This window comes from Sparus aurata, chromosome 2 (genome assembly GCF_900880675.1).
Source record: "Sparus aurata chromosome 2, fSpaAur1.1, whole genome shotgun sequence".
NCBI lineage: Eukaryota > Metazoa > Chordata > Actinopteri > Spariformes > Sparidae > Sparus > Sparus aurata.
The window spans coordinates 19129858-19146036 of NC_044188.1; the positions used below are offsets into that span (position 1 = coordinate 19129858).

At 41.0% G+C, this 16179-nt stretch overlaps 1 protein-coding gene across 3 annotated transcripts in view; it reads right to left on the reverse strand.

Annotated features, from left to right (window-relative positions):
- Positions 1–16179, reverse strand: part of aasdhppt (aminoadipate-semialdehyde dehydrogenase-phosphopantetheinyl transferase) — a 21789-nt gene continuing 5610 nt past the window's right edge. Inside the window, exons 6-8 of one of the 3 annotated variants that reach the window (XM_030402601.1) lie at positions 13691–13759; positions 9803–9850; positions 1–867 (exon numbers count right to left, since the gene is read on the reverse strand). In XM_030402601.1, the coding sequence (XP_030258461.1) occupies positions 9839–9850; positions 13691–13759 (81 nt within the window). In that variant the 3' untranslated portion in view covers positions 1–867; positions 9803–9838. Of the gene's footprint in view, positions 868–9802; positions 9851–12356; positions 13412–13690; positions 13760–16179 lie in introns of those variants that run through there. The other 2 variants (XM_030402591.1, XM_030402583.1) reach the window with 2 other exon arrangements.

Here is a 16179-nt window from a genome sequence, read left to right on the forward strand (position 1 = left end):
CACAAATCTATGGTGCTTTTATTAAATCAGGCTGGACACTCCCAATACACTGCTGTAGTTGTGCTGGTTGTTATGTGGAAAAAAAGTTGGAATGAAATAAAACACTTTCTGAGACAGCAGAGAAAAATGTTGCTCATCAGTCAAAGACGAAGCTCCACAGAGATGAAGGGATTTGTTAAGAAATCAATATTTCAAGTGCAAAGGTAGCATTTATTAAAAGCTGTTACTGCAGCCCATTAAGTCACTCACTTCCCCTTTGCATTTTTTTTTGTCTTTACTTTTTGTTAATGGAAACAATATGAGGTTAGAGGCCCTAAACATGCAAAACCACCACGCAGTTTTTGGAGACAGAGTAGTAGAATTTGGGCAGTAAGTGTGCACTGAGGTTAAACGTACAGTCTTTATGACAGACTAGAAGACAACATGCAACCAAATACACTTTTTAAAATTTCTTTTGCTTTAAATACAAAATGTAAGAATTCAGCATTAAAATGTCTAAAATCGACTAGACCTTGTATGTATGCACTTGTGTGTACATGTATACTTATATTATTACAAATGTTTCGGATTAATGTTCAACCTAGAGAAATCACTAAAGGTAACGGTGCATTTGCTCGCCTGTCACTTACACCCTTGTAACGTGAATAAAACTTAAGCATTACCTCGTCCGTGAGCATCTTTGCCTGAATCACGTCATATAGATTTCCATCAGCAGTGGTGGTTGATTAAAGGTCACAACCAGCGAAGCGAGTTTGACTCTGGGATAATTTGTCAGATAACATTGCTTGCTGTAAGCTAGGTCCCCTCTGCGGATCGCTGCTGCAGTCGGGTTGATAAACTGGAGTGAAGATGAATCCACTTATAGCTCTGAAACACAAAAATATGTTGCAAGTTTGAGTAAAACTGTATTGTATTTGCCATCAAAGTATTTTTTAGTACTTGAGTTTAAAAACCTCTTAAATAAATAATAATGCTGTCATAAGTTCTACAAGAAAATAACTCAAGCTGTGTCATCTGCTTAATTCACCTTTAAAGAAAATACTAAAATTATTATTATTATTTATTCGTTGGCTGAAAAGTTGAGTTGAATTACAAAAAAAAAACATGGTATTTGCAGCCGATTATAGATATTAAATAATGTGTACATGGAGGCAATTAGAAGTGTGAGTATCAGCCGTTTTCTCCTCATCATACAAGCTTTAGCGGCCATGCACAGTGTCAAGAAAATATTCCCCCAGAGTGCCAAAATGACACATCTCTTTAGAATTCAAAACCTCCTCCAACAAGCCAAATTCATGTAACACTTTGACAGTGTAATGCGATAGTCCTAGATATTAATCTTCTCTCTATCATGGATGGGTTGATTGCGGCATAAATTTACCACATAAGGAGAAATAACACAGGATTAATAAATCATAAGCAGATTAAAGTGAAAACAGTGGATCGGAATGTTTCTTCTTCTCCATGTTTTCCTCGTTTATTCACCGCGACCCTCCTCGTCTGCGTCTTCTCACAAGGAGCAGGCAGACGTACATGCGGCCGCACTCGCACTCGCACATGCATAAACACAAACACACACACACACACACACGCACACACACTGTACTGTATGCAGCGTGGTAGTTAGAGACATTCTAGCACACACAGGGTTTAAACAGAGTTGAACAGTAAACATCCCTTTGGCCTGTTTGACATTCGACCTTTGTGATCCTGTGCTGTTCATCATCAGTCTTCAGCTGCAACAACACTCCTCACTGTGTGTGTGGGTGTGTGTGTGTGTGTGTGTGTGTGTATGTCTGTGTGTGTGTGTACGTGCATGTGTCCACACGTACAAATTGATGGGAATTTATTGATGTTTTGATAATTTTTCACCTTTAGTGGTTTGCCAAAAGGAAAGGAAGGTATGTATGCGTGTGTGTGTGTGTTTGTTGGCTGAGGAAACGTTGATTTGTTGTTTTCGAGGCCTTTGACCCGACACAGCAATGGAAGAAAGGCAAGCAGTTGTTGGCTTGCAGTGAGAGATTGCACTCTCTGTTATTAAAGACATTGTTTTTGCATTTCGGTCAAGTTTTAATGCAGAGAGCCGACATAACTGACAACTTGGAGGATGTGAGCAGATGAGGTGGGGAGCTGGGTTGGATGTGACGTGGTAATGTGACAGTTCATCTTGATTCTCAGACTCCTTATTTGTCTATTAAAGGTAAAATATTTGGATTCCGTTGTGTGCGGTCTGAAGTGGAATATTTCTCGTCCGGTGGAAGCAGCTGAGTAGAAGCAGTGTTGCAATGACTTTGCTCAAGGGCAGCTAGATAAAAACCTGCTGCATTTTTAATCAACCTAAAGACTCAAACCTCGATGATGTACAGAATTTGTCATCGTCAGAAGCTGCTGTCCTCCTATTTCATTTTAGGACAAAACAACCTGCTGTCTGGACCAAGATAATCCATCACAAACCCTTTTATTATTGAGGTTAAGCAGCGGATGAATGGCGTTGTTTTTACTGGACTGGAGAATTGATGTCTGCTATAGTAACATTTGAACCAATCTTTTGTGCAATGCGCTGCTAGTTGTTAGAAGTGAAGCACTAATAATGCCGTAAAATGGCAACCCGGTCGCCAGAATAAATGTTGGCAATGCATCTTTCTGCAAAATGCGCGGTGTTGAAACTTTACATTTGTGTTATGGCGGTGCTGTTCTTACAATCTGGTTAGGTTTAGGCACAAAAACAACTTGGTTAGGGTTCAGAAAAGATCAAGTTTTGGCTGTTTTGATCGCTACAAACATGGCTGGAAACTTTCCTAGGCTCTCCTAGAAAATATCCAGTGATGTCAGGCTTACAAATGTTGAAACACATACTCCCATCTGCAGTCACTGGCTTGGCAGCCTTCTCAGCTCTAACTCAACAACATCCCTCACAGCTACCAATATGACAGTATGGTCACAAATATGTAATGTAAATGTGATATGACACATTTTGTAGAGTTGTCACGGTGCATAGCCTTCGACACGTACAAATGTGAATCTATCAGTGGCTTGTAGAAACGATAATGGACAACATTTTTACATTTAAAATACTAAACCCCTCCACACGCACAGACACTTTACGCTTGCTCTTCTTGTGTGTACGCCAGTCTGGGTTTGTGTTCGGATGTGCTTTTGTCTCCTACCCAGGAGCAAGGTTTATTTTTGGGGGCGATCCTTTGGGACACAACAAATCACCCCGCCTGCAGGTGTGGGTGTGCTGTTTTTTAAATTTTTATTTTTATTTTTTGGCCTTATTGATAGAACAGCTGAAGACGTGACAGGAAAGAGATTGAGAGCCCCAGACCAGGACTCGAACCCGGGTCGACTGCAGTGAGAACAAAGCCTCTGTACATGGGTTGCCTGCTCTACCCAGTTTTATTTGTATTTTACATTTGCATCAGCGCATATCGCTGCTTACAGTGCATGGATGTCATCGTGTGTGTGCAGACTTTTACAGTGCACAGTGACGCGCAGCTGTTTGACCCACTGTCCACCAACTTCAGACTCTGTAAACTGAAAAATTCCTGAAATACTATGGGTATTTAAATCTCAAACAGTCAGACTGTATTAGGCAGCAGCTACAGGAGGGCAGTTCTGCTACTAAGTTATATAAATTTAGAGTAAATACCCAGCCATGTGATGTCTATAACAAACGTCTGAGTTTTCATGCCTATATAAAGCCAATTTACAGATGTACAGTCTTTGGGTGTCTCAAAACTGATTTAACGTCGCACACAAAACATCTGAGTCAATCAATTTGGTGGCAATCTCCACTGTTCAAATATATTTGGCGAATCGACTCAAGCGCCCTGTAATCAGAGAGGCCTGTGAGAAGCGCTGAGCCCACAGAGAAACAACACCTGACTCTGCCGCTCTGTAGAATCCAGCGTCAGCTCTCAGGCTCGTTTATTTACTCAGCAGGTCCATATGGTCAAATCTCAACGGCTCCCACTGACCCCTCTGTTTGATGCAGAGTGTAATGAAACAGAGAATGGCATGGAGTTAAACAGGAATCTTAAATAAAGTGTTTTCCACACATATACTTTACTTTGGCAGGCCAAAGTATATCTGGCAACCCATTTTAGTATTTTGTACTTAAATTGATCAAATTTATTTACACACCACAGTATGTAATACATACTAGAATTTCTCTGTAAAATATGCCAGTGACTTCCTCTTTTGCTGCCGTAGTAATTACGACAATATGGGTTGTAATCAGCTGCTTGCACAATCAAATCATATGGTTGTTTTTCTGATGAGCAGGATCTCTGTATCCAATTGGGGTTAAAGTCATTTTAATGCAGTTTTAAAGTGAATATTTGGTTCTAAACATTGCAAACTCCAGCCTAAAGAGTGACCAATAATCTCCTCATCAATCCTTTGTGTCGTCATGTATCTTGTTTCCCTTTGTATATGAAGCAACATGTTTCCTGGAGGACAGGTGGACCAGGCCTGAGGTCTAATCCACTGTGGCACTTGTAACATTGCTCTGACGTCAACGCTGTGTATGTATGTGTGTCAACGCCTAAATGTGAATTGATTTTGTGCACCCCTGAACGCTCACAATCACTGATCCCCTTCATGGGCTTCTGCACGTGTCTGTGTTAATGAAACGATTGGAAGTCCAGCATTCAGGTTGATTAAGTCAACAAAGGATCGTTATTGGCAACAGGTTGGGTAGAAGGTGTCCTCTGACTCAGTGCATTTCTTTCTTTCATGCTTTCAGTTTTGACCATCATTTCATGCAACTTTTATCTCTCTTAAATTCTTCCATCCTGTCTCCATTGCCTGAACATCAATTTCTCTCTTCATCTCCTCCCTCCAAACGAGCGACTCCTGCAACACTCACCAGTCGGAGAGTCTCCATTTAAGGACTGAAAATATGTCTGAAATGCAATGAAACGATTTCCGAAAATGTTTTCCTGTTCACGGACAGCAGAATGAGTTTGGCAGCCTGAAAGTTGGCATCACTGTGTGTTGAGAGTAGTTTAGTTTGGGAATAAGACCAACTGTCCTCCAAAATTGTTGGCATGTAGGTATTTTGATGCAGGTTTTACCAAGTCTCCTCGAATATTGCCTTCCTGCCAGAGTTGTCTGGTTGTAACAACACAGTGGAAGATGCTTATTCTGAGTGACAGTTGCTCTCTCTGGCCCTTAATCAAAGGTGGGGTGAGCATTTCTTAAAAAAGATACTCGATCGTTGACTCATTCTCAGGTCGTCAAATAGCGACATTTCCCCGACTTCCTCCTTTCGTGATCACCTCTCCTTAGTTCTCTGTATTTTATTCTCTTTATCCTTCCTTTGCTTCGTAATTGCTTCACTCTTTCTCTCTTTCCATCCACGTTTCTCGCAGAGGAAACTGGAGTAACTCTCCTGTTGCCCTCGCCAAAACCCCCCTCCCCTCATCACGCCCTTGTGACTGATGCCACAGTTCTGCCTGAAGCACTAGATTGCATTTGTGCAGATGGCTGGCAACGCACACACACACACACACACACACACACACACACACACACACACAGACACACGTACATGCACGCACGCACACACGCACACAGGTTGCATTAATACAGCTGGCTGGATGTAGGTGCCCCAGTTACATATGGAAAATGGGGCAGGGGCGGTGATTGTGATGAAGTTGTGTGAATGTGTGTCTTGAGGCCGCTTGTTCTCCACGTGTAAGACTTGGGTGAGCAAATGTCATAACCTGGGAACTGGTGTGTGTGTGTGTGGTTTTGGGTGTCCGGGGATACAAAGATAAGTAAAATCCTCCTTATTGAATATTTTTGCTAGTCCTCACAGCTTGAAGGATCTGATCTAAGGTAATGGGTTTAGGATTACATCAGGATTATCAGGTTTAGTTTGGCATAATGCACAATTCAAACAGTCAGCAGATCGCCTGCTGCTGTCTGCAGGGCGGCGCGAAACTTACTGCCAACTGAGGATCCTTAATCTCAAAAAAACAACCTTTTAACCAACCAACAATCATGACTATCCAGAACATGCATAGCCTGTTTATTCCCTTGTGTTTGCCTGGATTGTGACTTATTCTGGCTCATCTTCTCATCATTGGCTGCTTAACTTCGCCCTTACTGCTGGCTTTGTGAAATGTACTGTGTCTTACAATGTAACGGCACAGTATGCACTTTCTGCCACTAGGGATCACTCAATGAAAAAAAAAACACTATATGAAAGACAGAGTTTGAAAATGTTGTGGGGTAGCATGGGATCATGGGAGTCGTTGTCTTCAATGTCATCAAACAATCACCACTGCGGATGAAAATCCAACCGACATGACTCAGGCAGAAACGTTCGCAGACGAGGTAATGTTTTAAAGTTTTCAATCCTGTTATTTTTAGTGACGGCCACCGATTTTCCTAAATAGTCGCTCTAGCTGTAGCAACAGGCGACCAAATGAAATGTTATCTCTAATGAAAATACAGATTTCTTTTTGGATAATGTAAGTATGCAACTCAACAAAAAATGTAACAAAGTTCATGTCATTTTTTAGATACTTCAATGCAGAAATGTTACATTTGATAGTTTTAAAATATATTTATAAATTTATACTGTCAACAAAAGAAATCTACAGATGAGAAGTACAGACGTGCGATTTGAACATTTACAAAGACAAACTGAGTTATTATAGCCTGCTAATCTAACGGAGGCATACTGTAGTTGTGACTCCTCCAGTTGTTGAACTGACTGAGTGTTACCGAGTGTCAGTGAGGCTCGTGATGAAGATACACACCAATACCTCAGTGCAGAAATATAAGACACACGCAGCATGGAGCGCAAGACTAATGCTGTGTTCTGGAGAAAAAACCGGGGATGCAATAATAAGTAATATTTGCCATTGGCCTTATGTAAATGTTATAGACGACAAACCATTGTGGAAATGATTCTTCAATCTGTTTGCTGCAGTGATTATCATCAAAGAATCTGTGTTCGATTTCCTCTCTGCATGTCATTGCCTTTATATCCGCACGCTGACACTTGGTAAACACCTGCCCACTGAAAAGGTTATTCCTTCACACGCGATAATGTCTTCATGAACAAATACTTCAAACATGCAACATGGATTTCTCAACATCCTTTACACTACCCTCTGTAATTCCCTGTAATCCTCCCATCCAATTTTAGACACTCACACACACGCACACACACACACACAGACACACACACACACACACACACACAACACTCAGCACGAGAGCTAACACAAACACCTGATTATTTAGGCATGCAGTAGACTGTCACAATGGATGCGTCTGTAATCAGAGCTAGCCAACAAGTGTAAACATGTGCTAATCTTTCTGATTGGGTTGCGGAGGTATGTCATATCTGCCCCGCGTCTGCCGGTAAGTGTGTGTGTGTCTGCATGTGTGTAATGATTGCGTCAAATGTGGCGTAACTTTCTAATCACACATCGGGCTGCACAAAGCATGTTTCAAAGCAGGGGAACAATAAACAGTGTGATGACTGATGACACACAGGTGCAAGAAACAATCTTGCAGAACCCCAGTCAACCTTTCACATTTAGGTAAAACCGGCCTGGAAGCCAGAGATGAGGGATGATTGGACCCTGGTATTTTCTGATAAATCCAATAAAACCAGATCTAAATGTTCTCCTGTTGTAACTATACACTCATTTGGTCCAATTATTGAACCGGAGATGTGTGACGAGGGGCCATTACTTGAGGTTACATGATTTTAGTTATGACCTTTATCTCCTGGGTTTGCCCATCTGGCAGTGATGTATGACATTCACTCTCACTTGTTATTTCCATCATAATAATCTAGTAGGATTGACTTGATTGACTGGATGTTGTCATGGATGGATCCAGGGTGCTGGGTCATAGGCCCTAACTGAAATCGGATTGGCCCCTGAAGAGCACTTCATTGGTTGAATTATGAAATAATAATAGTCATAAAACAATGATAATAATAATAATAGTGACATATGTATAAAAAAACATTGTCCGGTGCCTGAACAGTGTTGCCATAATGGACAATAATTACAATATGTACGATCAGTGACATAAGGTAAAATATGCTGATGATGACTTATGATGATGATGATTTAGTCTATGCCGTCTCATTTCAAAATATTATCTGACATTATTATGATAGGACAACAGGGATCCCACCAGCAACACCCAACAGAACAACACAGGATGCCATATCCACTGCCCCCCACTCAGTCTTCACGCACCCTGAGAATAATCACAGCTACATCAGAATGCTGTTTGTCGACTTCAGCTCAGCATTCAACACAATCTCACCCATGAAACTCACTGGAAAACTTAACACTTCGATGGAACTGCAATTGGATATTGGACTTCCTCCCAAGCAGGCCCAAGACGGAACGGATCGACGGTCACAACTCCTCTACTTGCAGGTGCTCGACGCCGGTGTGCTCAGCCCCCTCCTGTTCACACTGTACACCCATGACCACACTCCAGTATGTCGTTGACACCGCCATCATTGAGTGCATTATATACTATGATGAGAATTCATATCGGGAGGTGAATCAACAATCTAGCAGAGGGGTGCACAGAGAACAGTCAACATTAGCTGTCTTGTCTCACCAGCCACTCGCTAGTCATTTGAAGTGACATGGAAGAGAACAATGAACTTTCTCACTAGGATATTCTATGTTCAAGTCACGTTGTTTAATGCACCATCAAGCCAAGTTAATCATTTAGTTTACTTAGCTCATGCCTTCACTGTCTTCACTGTATTGTTGGCATGGTTGGACTTATGGACACCAACTACCATGTGTCCAGTATTCAAATTTACACATAATATCAGGCCTCCCTCTGTATTGGCCTCTGATTTAGAAAAATATATGGCTCCTTCACAGCATTTTGTGCAGTGAACTGCTGGGTAAACAGCCTGCTGGGTAAACATCCTGAGTGATGGATTGATATCTAATGCCAGTAGTATGATGGATCCAGTCTTCTCATCAGTTGCAGTGACACTGTTTATTATCTAAGCAAACATGAACCTCAAAGCTCGGACCGAAAAAGTAAAGTTTCACTCGAGACAACGTCAGTCTCCTCTTCGCTGACTTCATACTGCCAGCGACATCAAAGTGGCATCCGATTCTCTTAGAAGTGCCCAAGAATCCATGAAAGTATCCATGAGAAAAAAAAAAGGGGCAGGCAAGAAAAAAATGAATCTTTGAGTTTGTTTTTCAGCCGGCAGGACAGACATAACAAAGTCTGGTCTTTGACACTACAGTAAATCACTTGGCTGAATACGTGCTCTTCCTCTACAGTTGTTAAAGAATAAATAGTGCTTTTTTTTTTAAACCTGAACATTTGATATTTCAGAGGTGAATTAAATTGCCAGCAGTAAAAAACGTTAGGCCATAAACAAACTACATCATGGTCGCATGATGTCAACGTCACTACTAAACATCTAGGCTAGTATGTTTCTGTCTGGAGCACGGTGCTGGATGGGCCAACACTGATGTTTCTAGAGCCATGGCACTTGCATTGTTAAAACGTTATGAGGTAATGAGCACTGCCAAGGACAGGTTTTCTCTCTTTAGTGTCTCTATAGTCTCCTTGTTTTACTACCATTTTGTAAAACACATCCATTAGTTCTGAAGCAGGGGCTGAAATAAAATGTTTTAACTTTGAACCTTTCAAAAACCATGCTGGTGAAAAACCAAATGCGGCACAAAATGTCCGCCTCCTTTTCCTCCTCCAGAAGAAGAAACTTTGTGCCTAACCTCAACAGCAGGCTGAGCTGGGTCTCATCTCTTACCTCGAGGGAAACACCTGACGCCCAAAGCGCTTGTCTTCAACCCACATTCTGAAAAAAAACAAACAAAAATATATCTATTCCTATGGTCTCATCTCTGACACGTAAGCAAACCTGAGGCAACTAAAAATGGCTTCTCTCCGAGGAAGGCCTGTGTGACTACAGTCTGACCCCGCTGCCTCCTCTCTCCTCCTCCTTCACTGCTGCGCAGAACACGAGATTTAAGGCGGCAAGGAGGCAAACTAATTTACTCCAGCTGGAGGCAATAACTGTACGTCTGTGTGTGTGTGTGTGTTTTTTGGGTGATTTCAAGCTCTATTTCTTTCACTCGCAGCGTACACACGTGCATCAACATGCTCATAAACATTTGAATGACTGCCTCCACCCCTCCCCCCTTTTTTTCCTGACATGCTGCCTATACCTGTGCATGTGTGACAAGCAAACACGAACAAAGGGGGCTCCGTGAAGCCATCTCGACAGCAGGTGGTCAGGTCCACGACATCACACAGTTCAGGTGGCTGCTGGGATCGTGTGCGTGAGGTCGCAGCAGTTCAGACAATTGTCGGTCAGAATTAAATTGCCAATGCTGCTCTGAAGATATCATCTCTCTGTATTTCTTGTCGATTTGAGCCTCACTATGTTATCACTTCTCTCAAATAATCAGGGCAACAGGAGGCACCCTCTGCCACAGCCACCTCGTGTGTTTGTGTGTCTGTTCGCCTCCGGGGTGACGAGGGGATGTGGAGGATGTAATGTCACAGACGCGCGACTGCACATACACATCACTTGACCTCTAACTTCCCAGCCAGCCTTCTTTCCTTCTGCGCGCACAGGAGAGAAAGCTCATGATTATGGGTTGCGATTAAAGTAATGCGATGCAGGGAAAAGGGTTAAACATGCAGGCCGACACTGCATCGACGAGCCGTCCTCGAGATGGGGGAGGGCGGAGTGGAGATGAAACCGCAAAGAGGAGACGGAGAGGGAGGGAATGCGATGGTCAACTAAACGGCCCAGATTAAAATAGATGACATTACCAGATGGAAACAGATGATTGAGACTAAAAAGGAGAGAAAGAGACAAAATGGCAGAGATAACGTGGAGGAAGATGGGGGGGCAAGGAACAACTATGACAGACTACATTGACTCTTCCATCCAAATGTGACCGGTCCTGGGACCAATGTTGCTTTGATTAGGCGTCCATCATGAAAAACTTTTGTTTACTCTCCTATGGATAAGTCAGAACACACTACACTAGCTCTGGTTTTTGAAAATGGCACAAAGTTTGGTTGGTCCTTGGTAACGATAACTCCGCCCTGGTTGTATGTGATTCTCTAGTCTAGATCCCCAAAGTACTGAAGCGAATAGCACTCACTGGATTAAAAAAACGGCTTATCTCGTAATTATGAGAAAAGATCTCGTAATTATGAGATCATCAGACCCATGAAACATATGATACTTTTACAGTAATTACTCCCGGTAATAAACTGAAGGTATCATGAAGGTATCCTTCCGTATTTCAAAGTAAATAAAAAAAAAAAACATTGTTTCCATAAGTAGTTCAATTACGAGATCTTTTCTCATAATTAAGAGATCTTTGTAATTATGAGATTTTTTTTTAATTGAATGAATGCAATGCGCTTCCGTAGGCAAAGTGTTGGTGCTGCTCTTGAACTAGTTATTCTGCTGTAATTTGGCTGCTGAATGCAAAGAAAGTGGTTCCAGCGTAGGCGCTGGACACCTGAACCACCTTGGTCGAAAGCAGGACTGAAAAGATCCAAAACTTACAACACGGTTCCTGCAGGTTTGAACAAATCAAATTTAAGACTTTTTAAGACCTTTTTAAGACCATTCTGAACTAAATTTAAGACCTACACGAAGTACGAAAATGTAAGGAAAAATAAAGTCCCAGAATTACTTAAAAAAATAACTACATTTATTGCCATTCACAGAGCAACTCAAACAATGAAGAATGGAGTGAGTGAGTGTGTGTCAGGGTTATTATAGTTTTTAAATTTTCATTAGTTTTTATTTTAATTTAGTTTTTCAGTTTGTTTTTTTTATTTCAGTTTAGTTTTAATTAGTTTAACAAGTGATTAAGAGTTTTAGTTTAGTTTTAATCTATAATTTAACACACAGTGTTCAAAATCCAAAGCACCTCCGCTTCAACATCGGAGTTGAAACGAAGATGGTTTGAATGTCGCTTGGCTGCGAGGCAACAGAGGTGGCACAGAGTTTGGGTCGAGCAGAACTGGATGAATTTGGACCGGGAACTGATGATAAAGGCGTACAGAAGTGTGTGATAGTGTGACTCTGCTGGAGACTTTTAGAAGTTAACTGGTGTTTTTCTGATTTTGTGTGTGACACCAGCGCTTTCACACTGAGTGTGCCCAAGTTGAGGGTCCTCTGGCAGAACGTACACTGCGCTTCAAATTCATTATTAGGTACGGCTGTACAATGTGTTCACAACGTGCAGAACCGGATACTTTGTGTTGCTTTGCAATGAACTCAATAGCTGCTGAGATAACTGGGTTAGAGGAAGAAGAGATGAAGGACAGACTTTGAGGGCTTCAGTCTTGTGCACAGATGTCACCACTAAGTGCAACTCTTTATTGATCTTCAAAATAAAAACAGTCCATCAATGGTAATCTATTTTTCCGCAGTTATGCACCACTTATCCTACATATTACACATTATTTACACTCTGTATAACAGATTTCATCCAACCACGGTATTGTTTGAGAGCTGTTGGGGCATAAGATGATCAATAATGAAGAGCTCAGTGCATAATGTTATACAACGTGTGTTATGAAATCACATACTCTAGCTTTATATTTCTATAAACACAATATCATTACATGGGGATAAGTTAAGACAATTCAATTCACAGGATATCCACTGACCCCCCTAATGACTTATCTTATCGTTTTTTTCAACGTTTGTCTGGGTAGATATGTAAGCTCCACATGTTCTGTGTGTGTTTGTTTAACTGGTTTATATTATAGAAAATGAGGCTACTGAACTGTGTCATTCAGAATTTTAAAGATGCTTTAAAATAAGCAAAATCATGAAAAAACTTCACAAGCTATAAATCTGTTGATTAATATCAAATGTTTGGCTGTACTGTGAAGATATTGTGTGTGCGTTAAGTTCTTTTGGGGGGGGGGGGATTTTTTCTTAATTTGAACCACGGATCAGAAGACAGGCGGTGTCAGATTCTGAAGTCCTCCGAGACAAAAACCTGAGAGTTTTGGCCCTATAAATAAACTTGACTGGACTGGACTTATGTTGAATGAGAAAGCAGCTTCAGTGTCAACGTCTGCGTGTTTCTTTTTTGGCACTTCTGAAAGGTGTGTGTGTGTGTGTGTGTGTGTGTGTGTTTGTGTGCGTGTGTGTGTGGTGTGTGTGTGTGAGTGAGTGTCAGTGTGAGACAGGTGGTTATTTGGATGCGTGTGTATCTCTCTGTCTCTGTGGAGATTCAGCCTTCATCTTGAAACTGTCCCAGTAGGCGGAGTCTTCCTCTGTCAGAGGTGAGGCCGAGGCGATGAGGTCACTGAACGACAGCAGCGTGAATGTGGAGGGAGGAGGAAGAGATGGAGGAAGAGGCTGTGATGGCTTAGAGAAGAACAGAGTCTTCAATTACTGACAGAAAAGGGTCGTGACTGATGATTCATTCCATTATTAGGTTATTCAAATTGTTATTTTTAGCCTACAAAATTATATTATACTACTGCTGAGAGCTGTACTATCAGACTATCACCTCCTGTGGTATAAAGTGGTATCAAGAGACAGGATGGGCCAGCGCTAGCTAGTTAGCATGCTAACTTCAGTAGATGTCATTAGAAACAGGAGCCACTTTAAAACGCTGAGCATGTGAATGTAGTGGGTCATCACCTCAGAGCCTGCTTTGTCCTGTGGTCCGAGAGCTACAGCCACATGATGGTCAGCGTCCAGCAAACTCTCCTGCAGAAACACACACACACACACACGTAAAAACATGCAAACAAACAACCTACATTTCATTCTAAATGAAAAAATAAATAAATAAAAATCATCTTCACATTCAAATTCAGAGCAAATACTATTTGATAAATGATGCATATGTGCATTCTTATCAGCATTCTTCCACCTGTGTGTAATCTAGTTCATGCATGTGAATATTTAGTGGACATGTGCATGAAAGGAAAGCACGGTTCAGTCAGATGACCACTGCATTCATCGCTCCCTAAGCAGGAGCGGTGCAGAGAAAACATCAAGCATGAATGTATTCTCTGAAAAGGGCCGAGCTTAAAGATATAAATCTGTCCGGCAGCATGTATGATTAATACATGTGGCAAAACCCAGGTTCATATCCCGTTCTCCAGCCATGTTCACGTGAATCTAAGCAGATTATCTTCACTATTCACTGCTGACCTCCTTACTTGAGCATTAAACATGCAATATGTATTAATGCATCCTATACAACAACCTCACAAGGTCACATAACAAGGACGGAAACTGCCTGAAACTACCACATGACACGGTTTGAATGACAGCGCCCACATCTGCATAATGAAGCAGGAAAGCATAACGAAATGTAAAAAGACTTCAGAGACGCAAATACATTTGTGGTAATAAGTAGGAGGGGAACGCAAAGAGAAAATAATACAGAAATAAACATGTTAAAAAAAATATGAATGAATTAAGAACATAAAATGCAAAATTAAATTGGAGATTATGAATACAGTGTGAAACTAAAGCAGAGGCATCAATTTATGTCACATTTTGTAAATTAACTCATGCCTACATTAAAGAAAAATATATCTTTTGGTACATTTAATGGTATATGAATTTGTTCATAGACCCATTTATTTATTTCAATCAGTGAATCAATCAACATTTATTTGTGGTTGTGAAATCAATGATGGGTAACTCACTTTTTCACTGAAATTGAGTTAAAACAAAGACAAGGACAAAAATGAATCAACAAATGAATAAATAATGAAGAGAAATACTAACAAAGAAGAGGCAGTCCCATAATAATTATTTAATTTTAAGTTGGATCATTTAAAAACACAAAAAGTTCTCTTAAAGCACTTAAATTGCAATTATGAATAGCAATTAATAAATTAATTAGTGAATAATTTAACGCAATACATAACAGTCTTTGTTTTTCATTTCGGTATGTTCAGTCCTCCATATACAGATGCTCTAGATCTAGCCGGGTGTGGCTTCTTTTTCTAAACGCTCTATAACTTCTACTCCAAATACAATCTGTGTTGCATTCTGTGTAACTGGCAGAAATACACTTGGACATTAAAGGCCAAAGCTGAGTGTGTATATGTGGGAGTAACAGGTGGCGTTGTGTGTGTAGTGGGGGGGGGGGGGTTAGTCACAAAATGGCAGATAGTAATGGAGCGTGGAGAGGAAGCTGTGTCTCCGGGGACTGTAGTATATTCTAAAATATTTTGTCATTCTGCTGTTGACAAAAAAGAGAGTTGTGGCTTTGTGACGGTCTGTTTTTGAATTTCTGTTACTGTGTCCCTCTGCGTCTGAGTCCAGAGGCTGCGGCGGTGACATCACTAGAGGTCGGCAGGAAGTAACATGTCTCATCGCTGCTCTCTGATCAGCACGCAATGAGCCAGAGGACGCGCGGTCAACAGCAGTGCTGCTCATCTCCTCTCTCTGTTAACAGCCGGTGCGTGTCGATTTGTATACGAGACAAATCTGACCAGCTCCGGTTTGTTTGACCTCTCGGCGTCACTGCCATCCGTCACTGATCACAAACAATGATGTGTGTCGCCGTCTTGTATAGGACAGGACTTTGTGTATTTGTCATGACCAGTAACATGTTACAGTGCCAGCTGGAGTATTCTGTCATCACCTATTGCATTATTTTCTAACCAGACGTGCATGTTTTGGAATACCTATATCACCATATCTACTTCTTAATGCCTCATGTTTTGGACAACATTAAGTTACTCCATTGATGACAAAGATATCAAAGATAATTAAATGGTTTTTATATGGACATTGTTGTTGTTAGTTGACTAATTGATTAGTCGATCGTCAGAAAACTAATCGCCAACCTTTCTTCTTTTGAAGCCTTTTACTCTTGATAGGACAGCGTGTATAGACACATTTTCCACTATATTCTGACATTTTAAACACTAAACAATTAGTTGATTAATCAATGATGAACAAGATTGCTAGTCTCAGCCCTGCTGAAGTTCACTTTATACTATTTGGTCCTCATTTAACCAAGCAGGTCATTTAGAACAGATTGTTTACAATTTGGGCCTGGCATGATGATCTAAGATTAATATTTATGATGACGATTGGCACCAGGGCTGAAACTGATGGTAAATGTCATTGTTGGTTAATTTTGCTGATTATTTTCTTGA